The sequence below is a fragment of the Oryza sativa genome, chromosome 3, assembly GCF_034140825.1.
Source record: "Oryza sativa Japonica Group chromosome 3, ASM3414082v1".
Lineage (NCBI taxonomy): Eukaryota > Viridiplantae > Streptophyta > Magnoliopsida > Poales > Poaceae > Oryza > Oryza sativa.
In genome coordinates, this window is record NC_089037.1 from 22,642,637 (window position 1) to 22,655,956 (window position 13,320).

General features: G+C 46.8%; 1 protein-coding gene across 1 annotated transcript; it reads right to left on the bottom strand.

Annotated features, from left to right (window-relative positions):
* Window positions 1-575: 575 nt before the first annotated feature.
* LOC4333353 (uncharacterized) lies at window positions 576-6,899 on the bottom strand. Its single transcript, XM_015773579.3, has 17 exons — window positions 5,927-6,899; window positions 5,707-5,847; window positions 5,162-5,515; window positions 4,827-4,985; window positions 4,580-4,674; window positions 3,965-4,082; window positions 3,741-3,838; window positions 2,737-2,994; window positions 2,528-2,640; window positions 2,174-2,247; window positions 1,946-2,000; window positions 1,784-1,858; window positions 1,627-1,700; window positions 1,491-1,539; window positions 1,100-1,184; window positions 894-950; window positions 576-797 (listed from the first exon to the last, which is right to left on the bottom strand). Exons 3-17 carry the CDS (start codon window positions 5,269-5,271, stop codon window positions 790-792), a joined length of 1,428 nt encoding a protein of 475 aa, XP_015629065.1. The 5' UTR covers window positions 5,272-5,515; window positions 5,707-5,847; window positions 5,927-6,899; the 3' UTR covers window positions 576-789.
* Window positions 6,900-13,320: the final 6,421 nt, after the last annotated feature.

The window sequence follows — 13,320 nt, forward strand, 5'->3', positions numbered from 1 at the left end:
CAACGAAGGAATTTTTGACAAAGACCCAGATGGGGGAGCACAGAGAGTGATGGGGGGTATTGGGGGATGGACATTTTTGAGAGCCATTGACTGCATGTTCGAATGTGGGCCGGCGTCACCAAACGGCATCCCCGTGAAACAGCGACGACTTAAGAAGGAGATTTGTGTAGGACAACGAATTTCGCATGATGGTTGGAACGGCTCGGTCCTATCGCTGCACATCGCCATGGAACGAAAGGTCTATGAAACTATTGGCCCATATACTATATTCACCAAAGATGTATCTGTACAGTAAGTGTTCCCGGGCAGTTACTGAACATCTCTTTAAGAACAGGAATGTAAAATGAACATCGTAGCCCAACAGCAACAGGCCAATGATCTCTGACCAACAAGAAATTAAATGGCTCTTTAATTTGTAGTTGCTCCTCTAGAGATTGCCTCCTCCTTTTCTTTTATATGGCATAGCTGGGAGAATAGAGCAGCACGTTATTGCGGGGAGGAAGAACAGAGCAAGGCGTAACGGGGAAAGGCATCTTCAAGTAAAGAAAGCGTATTAGTTGTGTGAGTCTACTGTGTGGGGCCCAGAGGGCAAACGAGTGCTGACTATATAAATCTCCAGCTGCTGTAGCGTATATATACAAGTTGAAAATGTAAGAAAACAATCTCTCTCTCTCTCTCTCTCTCTCTCTCTCCCCTTCTGCTTTTCTCTCAATTCTCTAGAATAAAAGTTCTTCCTGCTCGCCGGGCGTCGCAGTTCCTCGCCGACGACTAGGTTGTAACGGAACTGGATCAACTGGCTGCACCACAACTTGCACACATGAGCTACAGCATCAACCTGCCAAAGAGATACTAGTACTCCTAGAAGAACACTGTATCAAAACGACAAACTGTACCTTTTTCTGCATATACCGAATCGTAGTGCACCTCAGCCCAAAAACTAATGCATATCTCTGGGTTTTGGGAGAAAACAAAAATAAACAGAAATACATCAGATACACATCTACTCAAGTAAGTATGACCTACTAGGCAAATCAACTAAGAACAGTGCAGTTAGTATATTAATTGCAGTAAAAATTCAATTGCCAAAAAAAAAGGCTACCTCCTTTTGGTTTCTGGTCAGCAGGAAGAACTTCAATGTAAAAGGTATCTCTGCATGATGTCAGCAGGGTTATCTTTACACCATACTGCAAAAACCAATGCGGATACTTGAGTTTCACATTTATAACAAGGATCGACATACAACATCCCTAGATCATTCACATAATCCTAAGATGCACAAGATTGCAATATAGCTGTTGAGACATGCTGGTTACCAAAATAAAAACCACAGAAAATAGCATTATTTCTTTTGATTATTTGTCAATTAATGAATCTACAACCATACTGTCCAATACAAAGAACTATTGATCTGTATACTTCATAATATGGCCAATGTACAAGACAGCAATTTTTATTTAACAACTCAGGAAGTGAGGAAACATCTTGTTTACCAAGTCGGCAGCAGCCTGAAGCGTAACATGGTCACCCCACTCTCCATCCCTGGTCGATTTTGTGGCAACAAATTTTAAATGCATAATGTTACACTATAACAAAGATTTTCTTGTTACAAAAAGAGCAATTACTTACTCTGTCATCTTCTTCAGATATTCCCTATAATCCATAGGGACATAACCCGCATAAATTTCAGGATAAGACTCAAGCTGTGGAACAGTTCAAAAGGGAAACATGAGCATGGACAAGTAGAGTTCTAACAAGAAAACATGATGACTGCACCAACACTAACCTGTTTCACTACTTGCTGACGAACAAACCTGTGGTGTTCGGTGGTGTGGTACATTTGATCTGACAATGCTCGGAACTGAGTAAAAGACACATGCTAAAAGAGATAAGTACAACATGTAGTAAAATTAAGGAAAAGGGAAATGGCTAGATATTTTAAGTATACCTGGCAATTCCTGTCTCCTTTAACCTTGACTTCAGCCAGATCATACAGCACCAACCTAAATAAGAAATCACATCGTGCCATGAGTCAAATTTTAGAAGCAACATTAAGTGAAACACCTATGGTGACTCACATTACTAACACTGAACATACAAAAGCTGCCATGAGGTTCACATTCTATCGGTCGTAGATTTGGAAATACAGTTAAAAATATACTACAGGGCTATTTACCTGTCAAGCAGTCTTTGGTGATCTGCAAAGGCTTCAATGGCAGAAGGAATATCGCCATTTATTTTTGGAATATGCTACAATAACAGAGGGACATAAGTTACTTTTGAGATATAACATGAAAGATAACAAAACGCCTAGGAACACAACAAGTTCCTTGGTGATGGTGAGGAGAATTGGAGATACAGGTTTTCCAACCAAAGCAGACTGACAACTGAACTAAGTAAAAAATATACCAATGCTTGCAAATAATTTCCATGTATAAGTAGGACATTGAGAGCTGTCTGATAACTAGCATCAAGAAGAATCTCAATCTGAGCACATATGCTCAATCGTCGGTGGGGAATAAATACTTACAGGAATGGGAATCATGTTGGTCAATTTTTTCCCAGCTCGGCCATCATGGGCATCAACTCCAGGACGAAATTCCTTTTCAACTTCTTCAGGGGCAATTTTCTTTTTCTTTTTAACTGCAAATGCGTAGTGGATACAAGGAAAATTAAAGGTTAAAGAAGTCAGCAGAAATTTGCTCTTGAATCATATCCGAATGTATTCTACCTACTTACCTTCTGTTATATGTCTGCTCGCTGCCTCAAAAAGCGCGGTAACACCTCGTATTTTATTTGAACCAGGAAGAACTTTTCTGATCATGGCAGTTCCAGATAAGCCTTCTAAGTCAAGTGATGTCCCTTCAAGGTCTTCGATGTAATTAGCTGCTTGCCCAAACAGTGAGTCATCAGAAACCAGTGTCACTCCTGGAATCTTGCTGCGGAGTTCTTGCTTAGCATCTTTCCTTCTTTTCTGAGCGTTTTTTGCTTTGCCATCTACAAGAAGAAATGTTTGGAAAAGGCATGTTAAGTGGGGTGCGGACACATTTTGGAGGTAAAATTGAAGTGTTCCAAGGGTTACCACAGTTTCAAAGTCAATTTTCAGGTACTGATGTTGAGTCAATTTCATCTACAAAATTGCACACTGAGAGTGTGAACGTTCCCTTTCCAAATTGGCAAAATAATCACTTTCCAATAATCCTTTTGTAGTTACATAATTATTACTTAACATGATACAAAACAACAAGATACCATTTTACAAGAAATTAGGGAGGATCAGCTTGTTGTTTTGTCAAGTAACAGCAAAACATAAACAATGAATTCTGTTTCTTGTCAGAAATCATGCATGTTGTTACAGTATGAATTGACATGCTTAACTAGATTAGAGGTTTCTGTACGGTTTCCATGCATGAGACGAGAATTTACAAGTTGTGAAACCAAGAGCAAGCAATTAACCTAGTTGGAATTTCCATCCTGATTAATTGAAATATCCACTCGTTACTCTGGACATGACCTGATATAGATATCAAACTACACTGGGTGTATAGGGTGTAAGAAAAAAGATGCCGTGGCTGCCCTGAAGCCATTGAGTTGGACACTAGCATTTTTTTCCCTGACAACCACTGGAGCTCTTAGCAGTTTGTGCACCTGATAGTGCATCCACACACACCAAAAGTAAAAACAGGCCCAATCAACTCCACTCCACAGTTCAAAAGAGCAAGCCCAAATTCAAATATATTTACCGAGAGACTGAAGCATCTGAGACTCTTTCGTGCTCCCCTTTGTTAGTGCTGGCGACCTGCTTCCAATCTCCTTCGCTTCATCCTTCCACATTTTATCACTAGGGTTCAACAATTTGTCAGATTCACCAACAACATAATCTCAATTCTAACAGTTATTATCAGATCAAACAGAGCAACCAACAATACATATTTGCGCATAAGAAGGGAGCAGAGAAGTCACTAACCTGACTTCTTCTAGCCTGCGACGATCCCTCTTTATGTTCAGCGGTTGCTTGCTCTGGTCTAGTAAGCTTCCACTTGCTTTCTCGAGATCACCGCCCGTCATCTCATTCTCAGTATTGGCTGGGTGCATGGCCACACATACACATGTCAGCTTCTCATATCAGGGAGTTTTTATATCATAGAAGTTTGTCAAAACTGAACACCAGGACTAGTTCTTGTAGTGAAAGAAAATCAGATTGGAGTAACTTAAACAACTCTCTATGAATCAGTGAACTTGCATTTGCATTTTGCAGGAAGAAAAAAAAAAGATCAGTTTCTTGTTGGAAATTCTGAAGTTACTTTTTTTCTCTTTTGAAATAAAGGCAGGAGTGCAAGAAACAAGGATCCAGTTTCAGAAACCAAGGTGTCAAAGCATCAGTGAACTTAACTAGATTAAGTTTCCGCATGGTTCCAACAAGAATTTACAGATATTGCCAATATCTGTTAACATTTCAATCCAGATTCATGGACATGGATCAACAACTAGTACATAGGCTTTTATACATGCATGTTCGTTCCCAGAGTAAAGGAAAAGAATTAAACCGGACACAGAGCAGGACAGGAGAGAGACTGATTACCATTGGGATGTTTGTTCTGACGCACGCAGTCGAAGTCGGGGCGCTGCAGTGTAGGTGGATCTCGCGCAGCAGCGGCAAATACCACCTCGTGGTCTCTGCACATCGATCAGACACGTGTGAAGCCAAACACAACTTGGCAAGAAAACCAACGCAAGAAAGCTGCAGGGATTGAGACGATCGAAAACAAAGCAAGAACGCAGCAAGAAACAAAGAACAAGAAGGGAAAGAAAGATTCGCAGGTCCTGACCTTCTCCTCTCGCCCCGTCTCAACTCTGCGGCCTCCGGTTCTCTGCCATCTTCTCTTGATTTTATCTTCTTGTTCTGGAGGTTGTTGCTCTTTTGGGGTCCCGTGGTGCTCTTGGTCCCGTGGTGTTCTCGCACGGTGGCGAACCCCACCTCCAGAACTCTGCAATCAATCGATCAGATATGCTTCTTGCAGCAAACCAAACGAGAACTTCAAGAACACCGACCAAGAAAGACAGCAAGGAAGAATGGCGGTGGAACTGCGATTGAAACGGTCGAAAAGAAATGCAAGAACGCGAAGACGAACGAGAAGAGAATGGATTCGCTGGTCCTCCTGACCTGGGAATGCCGGGGCTTCGGTCAGTCTTGGTCTCTGCCGGGGAACGGCAGCCTCTGCTCCTATGCTCTCCCCGTCCCGATCCCTCAGCGTCGCCGTCCTGCCTCTCCATCTCCTTCCTCCTCTGCTCTTGGAGTAGGATGAGAATGCGAGGGAATTGCGCAGGGTGGAGAGGGAGTAGGGAAGAACTTGCTGTCTTGCAGAGAATTCAAGCTGGGGTAACACCAGCTGACGACGAAGGCTCGGCGGGGGAGAGAGGGAAACTGGGGTATTCGCCCCGCTTTATTGCTGTTTGCCAATCTGATCTGGGCTTTGGGCTTCCCATTTCCTGGGCCTCCTCTTCTTTTGGGCCGTTCCTTTCAAGAAAAGAACAGAGAGGATTATTATTTGAGGGTTGATAATCAGCTTATGTTTGTGAAATGCAAGATGATCATCCTTATTTGCGTATAATAATACTATGTAACACAGTGTTTTTTTACTTAAGGATAAGTAAAATAGTGCAACATGTGTGTGGGTGGGGAAGGAATAGAGATAAAACTTAACTTACTGTCATGCTCGAGCAGGTCTTTTTCATGCTCTTCTTGTAAGACATGCAACTCGGCATCAACATTGTTCACCTTATCATCAATCAGATCTTTCAAAATACCTTCTGCTTCCATGATGTTGCTCCTGCCTATGCCATCTTGACCTACAAAAGTGAACCATCTCACTAACAATACTTATGCACAACTTCAAAAAGAAATTCTGGAGAAGTGTTAAGTATGCACCAATGAGCTCCCTTAATCCTCCTGATGGCAGCTTAGAGAACTTCTTTTCTGGAGTAAAACCATCTTATGAAACTGCCTGCAAAAGACAAATATTGTCTGTTTTTTAATCAACAAGAGGTTCTCCCAAGATAAATTTCAGTTAGGATCTCAATTCATACATCCTCACACTCCCCTCTAAAATTAGAAACCATTCAAAATCAAAATCCAAACTTAACACCTAATGAATTCCCTCCAATTCTCAATCCTAAGGCATATTATTCAACCTAAGCCACATCTCTCAGCCAGCCCACGGCCTTGCCCCGAGACAGCCGCCCTCGCACGCCACCTGCTCGACAAAATGCCGCACCGCTGCGGTCCGAGCAGCGAGCCACCGCGCCTCTCCTCAAAGCCGGCGCGCCACTGTAGCCGCCGTCACCGCAACGCCTCGTCGCCAGAAGTCCACGCCATACCCGCGGACCAAGACGGCCTCGCCGCGTCGCATCGAGCCCATGCCCCTACTCCTCGCCCCGTTGCCTCCCGCCGCCGCCAGTGCATGCGGTCGCACGCCGCTACAGCCACCTGCTCCCGTCCCACGCCGTCCTCGCCCTCCTCGCGGTCATGGCGGCTGTAAAAGCCCGCGTGCCGCGTGCCGCGGTCAGAGTCGCACTGAGCGAGCTAGCCACTAGCCTCCTCTCCCCCTCGCCTAGCCGCGCCGCCCAACATGCCGGCCTCCACCGACCACCACCGCTTCCCTCTTCCTCCCCACCGTACGCCCCGATCCACCTCGCTGCCGGCAACCTCGGGACGTTGCCGAAGCCCCGCCGCCTCCACGCTCCCGAACGACGCCCGCCACGCCGGGTCGATTCGTCCCCGCCCGAGCGCTGCTCCTCCGGCCACCGCTCGCTGCCGCCACGGTGGCCTCTCCTCCAAGCCCAGACGACCACCGCCCGTCGCCAACGCCGCCCTCGCCTCGCCGCTCGGAAGAAGACGAGACAAGGAGAGAAGAAGGAGAAACAAGTCCTCGGCCCCACCTCTTTAACCCACCTGCACCTGCATAATTTATCGACACATTTTATTTCAGAATTTTGACAAATATAATTATAGTATAATTGTGGTGTAACTATATTGTAATTTTAATGTATATATATAACTTTTAAAAATTCCTCCGTAACATGCTGATTTTGTTAAATGGAGGTCGTCTGGTCATGCGAAGGAATCTTCTCACATATGGTTACATATGGTTGTTGACGAAAAATCTACGCTCGAGCAATGGTGCGAGATATGTGTTGGTGCGAACAAAGTCGACGAACACAACGGTCTGGGAGATCTGCTTAGCTCCAATGCAGATCCAAAATATTGATGAGATGCGGATGTGCCACTCAGTTTGATTATGTAACCGACAAGATGTATAAAGTAAAAATTAAAGAGCCAATCGGTTGACAAGCCGATATAGCAACGCTAGCCGATGTCGATAGGGTTTTGAGCAACCGGCTATATGCCTAGTGTAGATTTTGACACTTGAGTAAATAATGATATAAATACAATCGACTGATGGTAATATAATAAAACAATAATAGAAACCAATCAACTAATAATGATATGATAGAATGAGTGCTGATTCGATGGTTAAAGCATACATCGGCTGGTGTTCCGATGTCCAAACGATTAGATAATCAATGAAACATTTGTTGCAATCTGTTAAAACCAACTTGTATGTAATCCTTATAATCCGATGCAACGTCCAGATAACTCATCGGTTGAAACCCCGATGAAACCCTATTAGCAATCAAAAAACATGTTAGAGATTATGGTTCTAAGCATGACTAGGACTGATGCAGCACAAAGTATTAAAGGAACATAATATCTAGACAATCTTCTTGACTGATTTTCAATGTGGTAGATACATTAACTAATCTAGATCGACAAAGCAATTTAGCCAATACCGGTAAAACCCTACAAAACATCTGACCGATACAAATAAATTAAATAATCAACTTAGATTAACTAACATATATGATAAATAGGTACACAAAAGATCTGACCGATACAAATAAATTAAATAATCGACTTAGATTAACTAACATATATGTATAAATAGGTACACAAATATATCAACCGAACCAGAGTATTTTCGTGAAATGGCAGTCGTGGGAACGAATCTTCTCACATGTTCGTGCGCCGTCACTACAGGCACCTCGCTGTCAACGGGTACGCCACCTACCACTGAAAGCACAACGCTGTTAAATCCTGAAAAATTCGCTCCCATAAATAGTCGAACCTAGGACCTTAGGTGCTACTGAGACTCTTGTAACCACTAGGTTACAGGCTCTTTCGCTATATCTGTCAATTTTTGAGAGAGAATTTATCGACAAATGGAGTATATGGCATAATTGTTCAATGTTACTGCGAAAACTCTTGCAGTTGCAGATGGGCTGGGCTCCGCGGCTGCGAGCAGCCCAACAGTGAAGTTGGGCCCTCGTTCGGCCTCCATCTCGATCACGCGATTGGATCGGAAAGGAAATCGGTCCGTCGGGTACACGTACTCCGACTCGGATCGGCAGTCGTGTCTATTTATCGAGGGACATCCATCCATCGATTCCGTCCCATATCTCCAAGGTTTTGGGCTTTGCAATTTTTGGCGGTAACACGGACGGTAGGTAGTGCGTGCATCCATCGATCGATCATGGCGGACGACATGCCGCCCGCCGTCGACGATGACCTCCAGGAGCTCATCGCCGAGCTCATGGAGGCCGGCCCGGAGGAAGAGGCCGACGACCGAGAGTGTGAGGAGATCACGGCCACAGCGCTGTCTGAAGCCACCGAGTACCTTGAGGACCCCGACCCTCCCTCGCCGGAGCAGGTGGACTGGGCGGAAGGTGCAGTGATCTCCGCCCAGTCGGCGGCGGATAACATGGCGTCCTATGTGCTGGATCTCAGGAGGGGCCTGGCCGTGTTCGCCGGGACAGGGAGGCCCGAGGAGGCGGTGCTCAGGAAGCACGTCGCGTGGGCCGACGCGCGCCGCGCGGAGGCGGTGGAGATCGCCTCCGCCGCGCGGCGCTTGCTGGAGAAGGAGCTCAGGTGCATGGCGGCGAGAGACCACCCCGTCATTCCGGAGCTTGCGGCGCTGATCACCGCCATGCGCGTGTCCACCAAATCACTGGTCCTGCAGGACTCCGGCGGTGATGCCGTCCGTAGCCGCAAGGCCGGGTTGTTGGCCAGCGCGATCAAGTTCGAGGACGCCGTGGTGGAGAAGATGACCGTGTTGAAGGAGAAGCTCACGCGTGGCGCCGCCGCCTTCGCGGGGGAGGAGGAGATCGTGCAGGCGCTGCAGAAGCACGCCGCGACGGCCGAGGCGGAGATTGCGGAATCACAAGCGTTCTCTGCGGTCTTGTTAGCCGATGCCAACCGAGCAGCAAGTCCCGTCGTCGTCGTGCATAAGAGGCCGACACCGGAGACGGAGAAGGAGCAGGATCAGGAGCCGCCACGACAGAGGCGCCGCACAGGAGACAGTGCCGCACAAGACTAGCGAGCTCATGTCGATCGCCACTTAATTTGTCATTATTAGTTAGTAGGTAGATTACCATGTGCTCTTTTTTTTTGTCAGCTGTTAATCTAGATCTTGTACGCGCAATGGAATTACGGCGGGCTAGTTAGTCCATAATCGATGTGATGATTTTGTGCTACATGTAATGGCCGAGATGGAATTACCAGCAAGTTCATCTATTACAGCTAGCCAACACTGATTTCTAGCGTCTAGGAATTAAGTTTCCGGTGAAACGTACATTCAATTCAAATATTTGTAAACGATTTTCAAAATTTCAGCAAAATCTTGGGTGTGGAGCCGGAGGCTAGCTATGTTCGATAGTCAACTTTCCAACTCTCCTCACTCGTTTTTCGCGTACACGCTTCTTAAACTCCTAATTAAACGATGTGTTTTGACAAAAAAAAATATAGAAAAGTTGTTCTAAAAAGCATATTAATATATCATGTGCTAATAAGTCTCTTCGTTCCATATGCACGAGAGATTTGTTTCGGATCTAAACAGTGAAACATATGCTTTGCGAACTCAATCCCACTACATGGAAAACGAGTAGCTCATTAGCACATACTAATTAATTAACTATTAGCTTAAGAAAACCTTAAAATGGATTAACATATTTTTTTAAAACAACATTTATATATAATTATTTTATAAAAAAATTATTATTTATTTACAGTAGTTTGATAAACGTTCGCGTGAAAAAGTTGGAGAAATTGACAATTGAACACAGCATAGTTTAAGATTTAAAATCAGGTTGGACCCACATATAAGTGAGGCCTTATTTAGTTCCCAACTTTTTCTTCATACTTCTAACTTTTTCGTCACATCAAACTTTCCTACACATACAAACTTTCAACTTTTCCATCACATCGTTCCAATTTCTTCAAACTTCCAATTCTGGCGTGGAACTAAACACAGCCTGAGAGGGAGGGGATTAGGAGGGTCAATACTATAGGGAGTACCTACAATATGTTGACATTTTGTAAGGAAAAATTAGTCGATATTTCGTTTCGTAGATGAATGGTAGTAATTCATCAAAGTTGTTTCTTAATTATGAGACTTAGAATCTAAATATTTCTGTAATATTTGACTTAGAATACTACTATTAATTTGTGGATATATAAACCGAGGAGGAGAAGAAGCTTAGGTGCTTGGCGGCTAGAGACCACCCCATCAATCCGGAGGTTGTGAAGCTGATCATGCGCGAGGTCATCGTCAATCCTGTCAGATTTGGTGAGAAATTCGTGTGTTCTTGAGTGTTTGAGTGAGATACAAGTTAGGTTGCTAATAATCTGGTATCAGAGCCTTGTTGGAACTTTTTTCTCACTATCTGTTGGTGATATGGGCCCGAGGGTATCACGTCGCTACCCCTCCCAGTTAGAGGGAGGAGGCCGCCCTCAAACCCACGTGGCTCGCCCCGAGGGGGGTCGAGCCCGGGGTGTTGCGGCGGCTGCCCCCTCTCAGCTTGGGGTCGGGCCGCCCTCAAACCCACGTGGCTCCCCCCGAGGGGGGTCGAGCCCAGGGTGGCACGGCAGCTACCCCCTCTCAGCTAGAGGGAGGAGGCCGCCCTCAAACCCACATGGCTCCCCCCGAGGGGGGACGAGCCCGGGGTGTTGCGGCGGCTGCCCCCTCCCAGCTTGGGGTCGGGCCGGCCCCAAACCCACGTGGCTCCCCCCGAGTGGGGTCGAGCCCGGGGTGGCGCGGTGGTTACCCCCTCCCAGCTAGAGGGAGGAGGCCGCCCTCAAACCCACGTGGCTCTCCCCGAGGGGGGTCGAGCCCGGGGTGTTGCGGTGGCTGCCCCCTCCCAGCTTGGGGTCAAGTCGCCCTCAAACCCATGTGGCTCCCCCCGAGGGGGATCGAGCTTAGGGTGGTGCGGCGGCTGCCCCCTCCCAGCTAGAGGGAGGAGGCCGCCCTCGCATGGGGTCGAGCTGCTCCGACCCCCTCCACGTATCAGCCCACGTGTACAAGGTTAGGTGGGCGCGTCTAACGCCCACCTAACTGCATTTAAAGCGGTCTATGCAACCGCGCCATGCCGCATTTAATGCGGCGTGCTACGCATCTGACCGGTCTGTGACCGGTTGAATGACGGATGGGACGGCGACTGTGTACCCCCCACCCTATCTGTGTGTCAGGCGGCGAGCGGCGTGCTCCATCCCGTCCCATCATAATGATGAGGGGCTTCACAGCCTCTTACCTCGGTCAGAGCTAGTACAACCACTCTGAACTGACCCGGGTTCCCGTTTTCTAGTGTGAACGAGAACCCGAAAGTTCTCATCCATTAAATGGCGAATGACAAAGGCGCCTTGCATGATTTGAGGGGCCCCGCGCAGCAACCGACGTGCAGATAGCTTCTGGGCTAAGGCACAAGACATGTAATTAATATAGAGAATATTTTTCCTTCTCCCTAGATAGCATTCGCAGCACATGTAGTATCCCCTTAGAGTACAAAAGGAGGACCATGCCTAGCGAGGAGGGGGGATCGGACTTAGAATCCCTAAGCCAAAGCTTGTCTAACCCTAGCTTGCATATCGGGGATTCAGGGACTTTCTAAGTACAGAAGAACCATACACACAGGAGTAGGGTATTACGCTTCATAGAGGCCCGAACCTGTATAAACCCCTTTTGTCTCATCGTCTTGAGGGGGGGGCTGATCCCCTCAAGATGACTTAGTTTTGCTCTCGAAGCCTCAAATTTCACCCGCTGCCCCCGGCCGAACCAAAAAAGGGGGCCTCACAGTTCCCTGGTGGAGGAGTTAACCCTCCGACATCTGGCGCGCCAGGTAGGGGGCGCGTTCGTGATTTTTGAGGTTCTTTCGAGCGCCGGCGTGGTGAGTGCCACGCCGCCAGTATGGGGGAAGGCGCAACTGTTGGGATATGCGTAGGCTACGATAGCATAAATCAAAATTTTCTATCGTGTAAACCAGGAACCATGCAAGTGTTAGATCATAGATCGTTACCACTCGACGCGCTGCGCAGCGGAAGAAGACGCTGAGAAGTCGAAGGAACTCTCGTGAAGTAGCGCGCGTCGATATAGAGGAAGTAGTCGATCGCACCGGCTCGACCTTCTCCTCCTCGTGCGTTCTCCTCGCCGTACTCCCACGCCGATCAGCACCGCAAACCAGCGGCGCCTCTACTGGTATCCACACGTACAGGGACGGAACGCCACGCGCAGATATGCTACCACCCGCGCACGGCTAGGGTTTTGCTCGGGGAGGGAAGTGACGGCTAGGGTTTCTAACGTGATGCAATGCCTCCGCCGGTCACACCCCACACGAATATATAGGATCCATCACTCGGGCCTCCAAGGCACGTAGGACTCCTATTCGGATCCCTATCCGAATTAAGCTCATATTGGATTTCTATCCAATCCCCTTATTCTGGCCCATTAAGCGTGCGACCCTGTAGGTTCATATATACTCGGCTGTAACCCGAAAACTCCTTTTCGGTCCACGCGTCAACAGCGGCCCCTAGCAGAACGTATTGACCCACCGGGCATACATAAAGATCATATCGGCTGAAGCTCTAGTGTATACTTGTATGAACCTTTTGCCTCACGATATCGATTAAGCTCAAGGCTAAGTATGTGCTATCCTCTAATAGCTCAATCATTTACTCGAACCTGTTGATAGATTATATAACTTGTGATTGACTCCTCAATCACCTTTTGGCGTGGCCATGCACTTCCATAATCTACAACATCGAGGGGCCCAGAGATATCTCTCCATAGGAGGGGCAAATCCCATCTTGATTATTCATATCCCACTACATGTTTCATAGCATACCCGAAAACTACTTTTATAACTACCCAATTACGGAGAAGCGTTTAGCAGTCCTTAAGTAAGCTACTACACATGTTGAGAACCATGATAATCTCA

Excerpts from the sequence above, each read along its gene's own strand:
- LOC4333353 (XM_015773579.3), bottom strand. The coding sequence starts at position 5,271 with ATGGAGAGGCAGGACGGCGACGCTGAGGGATCGGGACGGGGAGAGCAT. Across the intron at positions 1,701-1,783 it reads GTCAGCAAGTAGTGAAACAG|CTTGAGTCTTATCCTGAAAT; the intron begins GTTAGTGTTGGT and ends ACTGTTCCACAG. Across the intron at positions 1,185-1,490 it reads TTCAGGCTGCTGCCGACTTG|TATGGTGTAAAGATAACCCT; the intron begins GTAAACAAGATG and ends TGGTTTTTGCAG.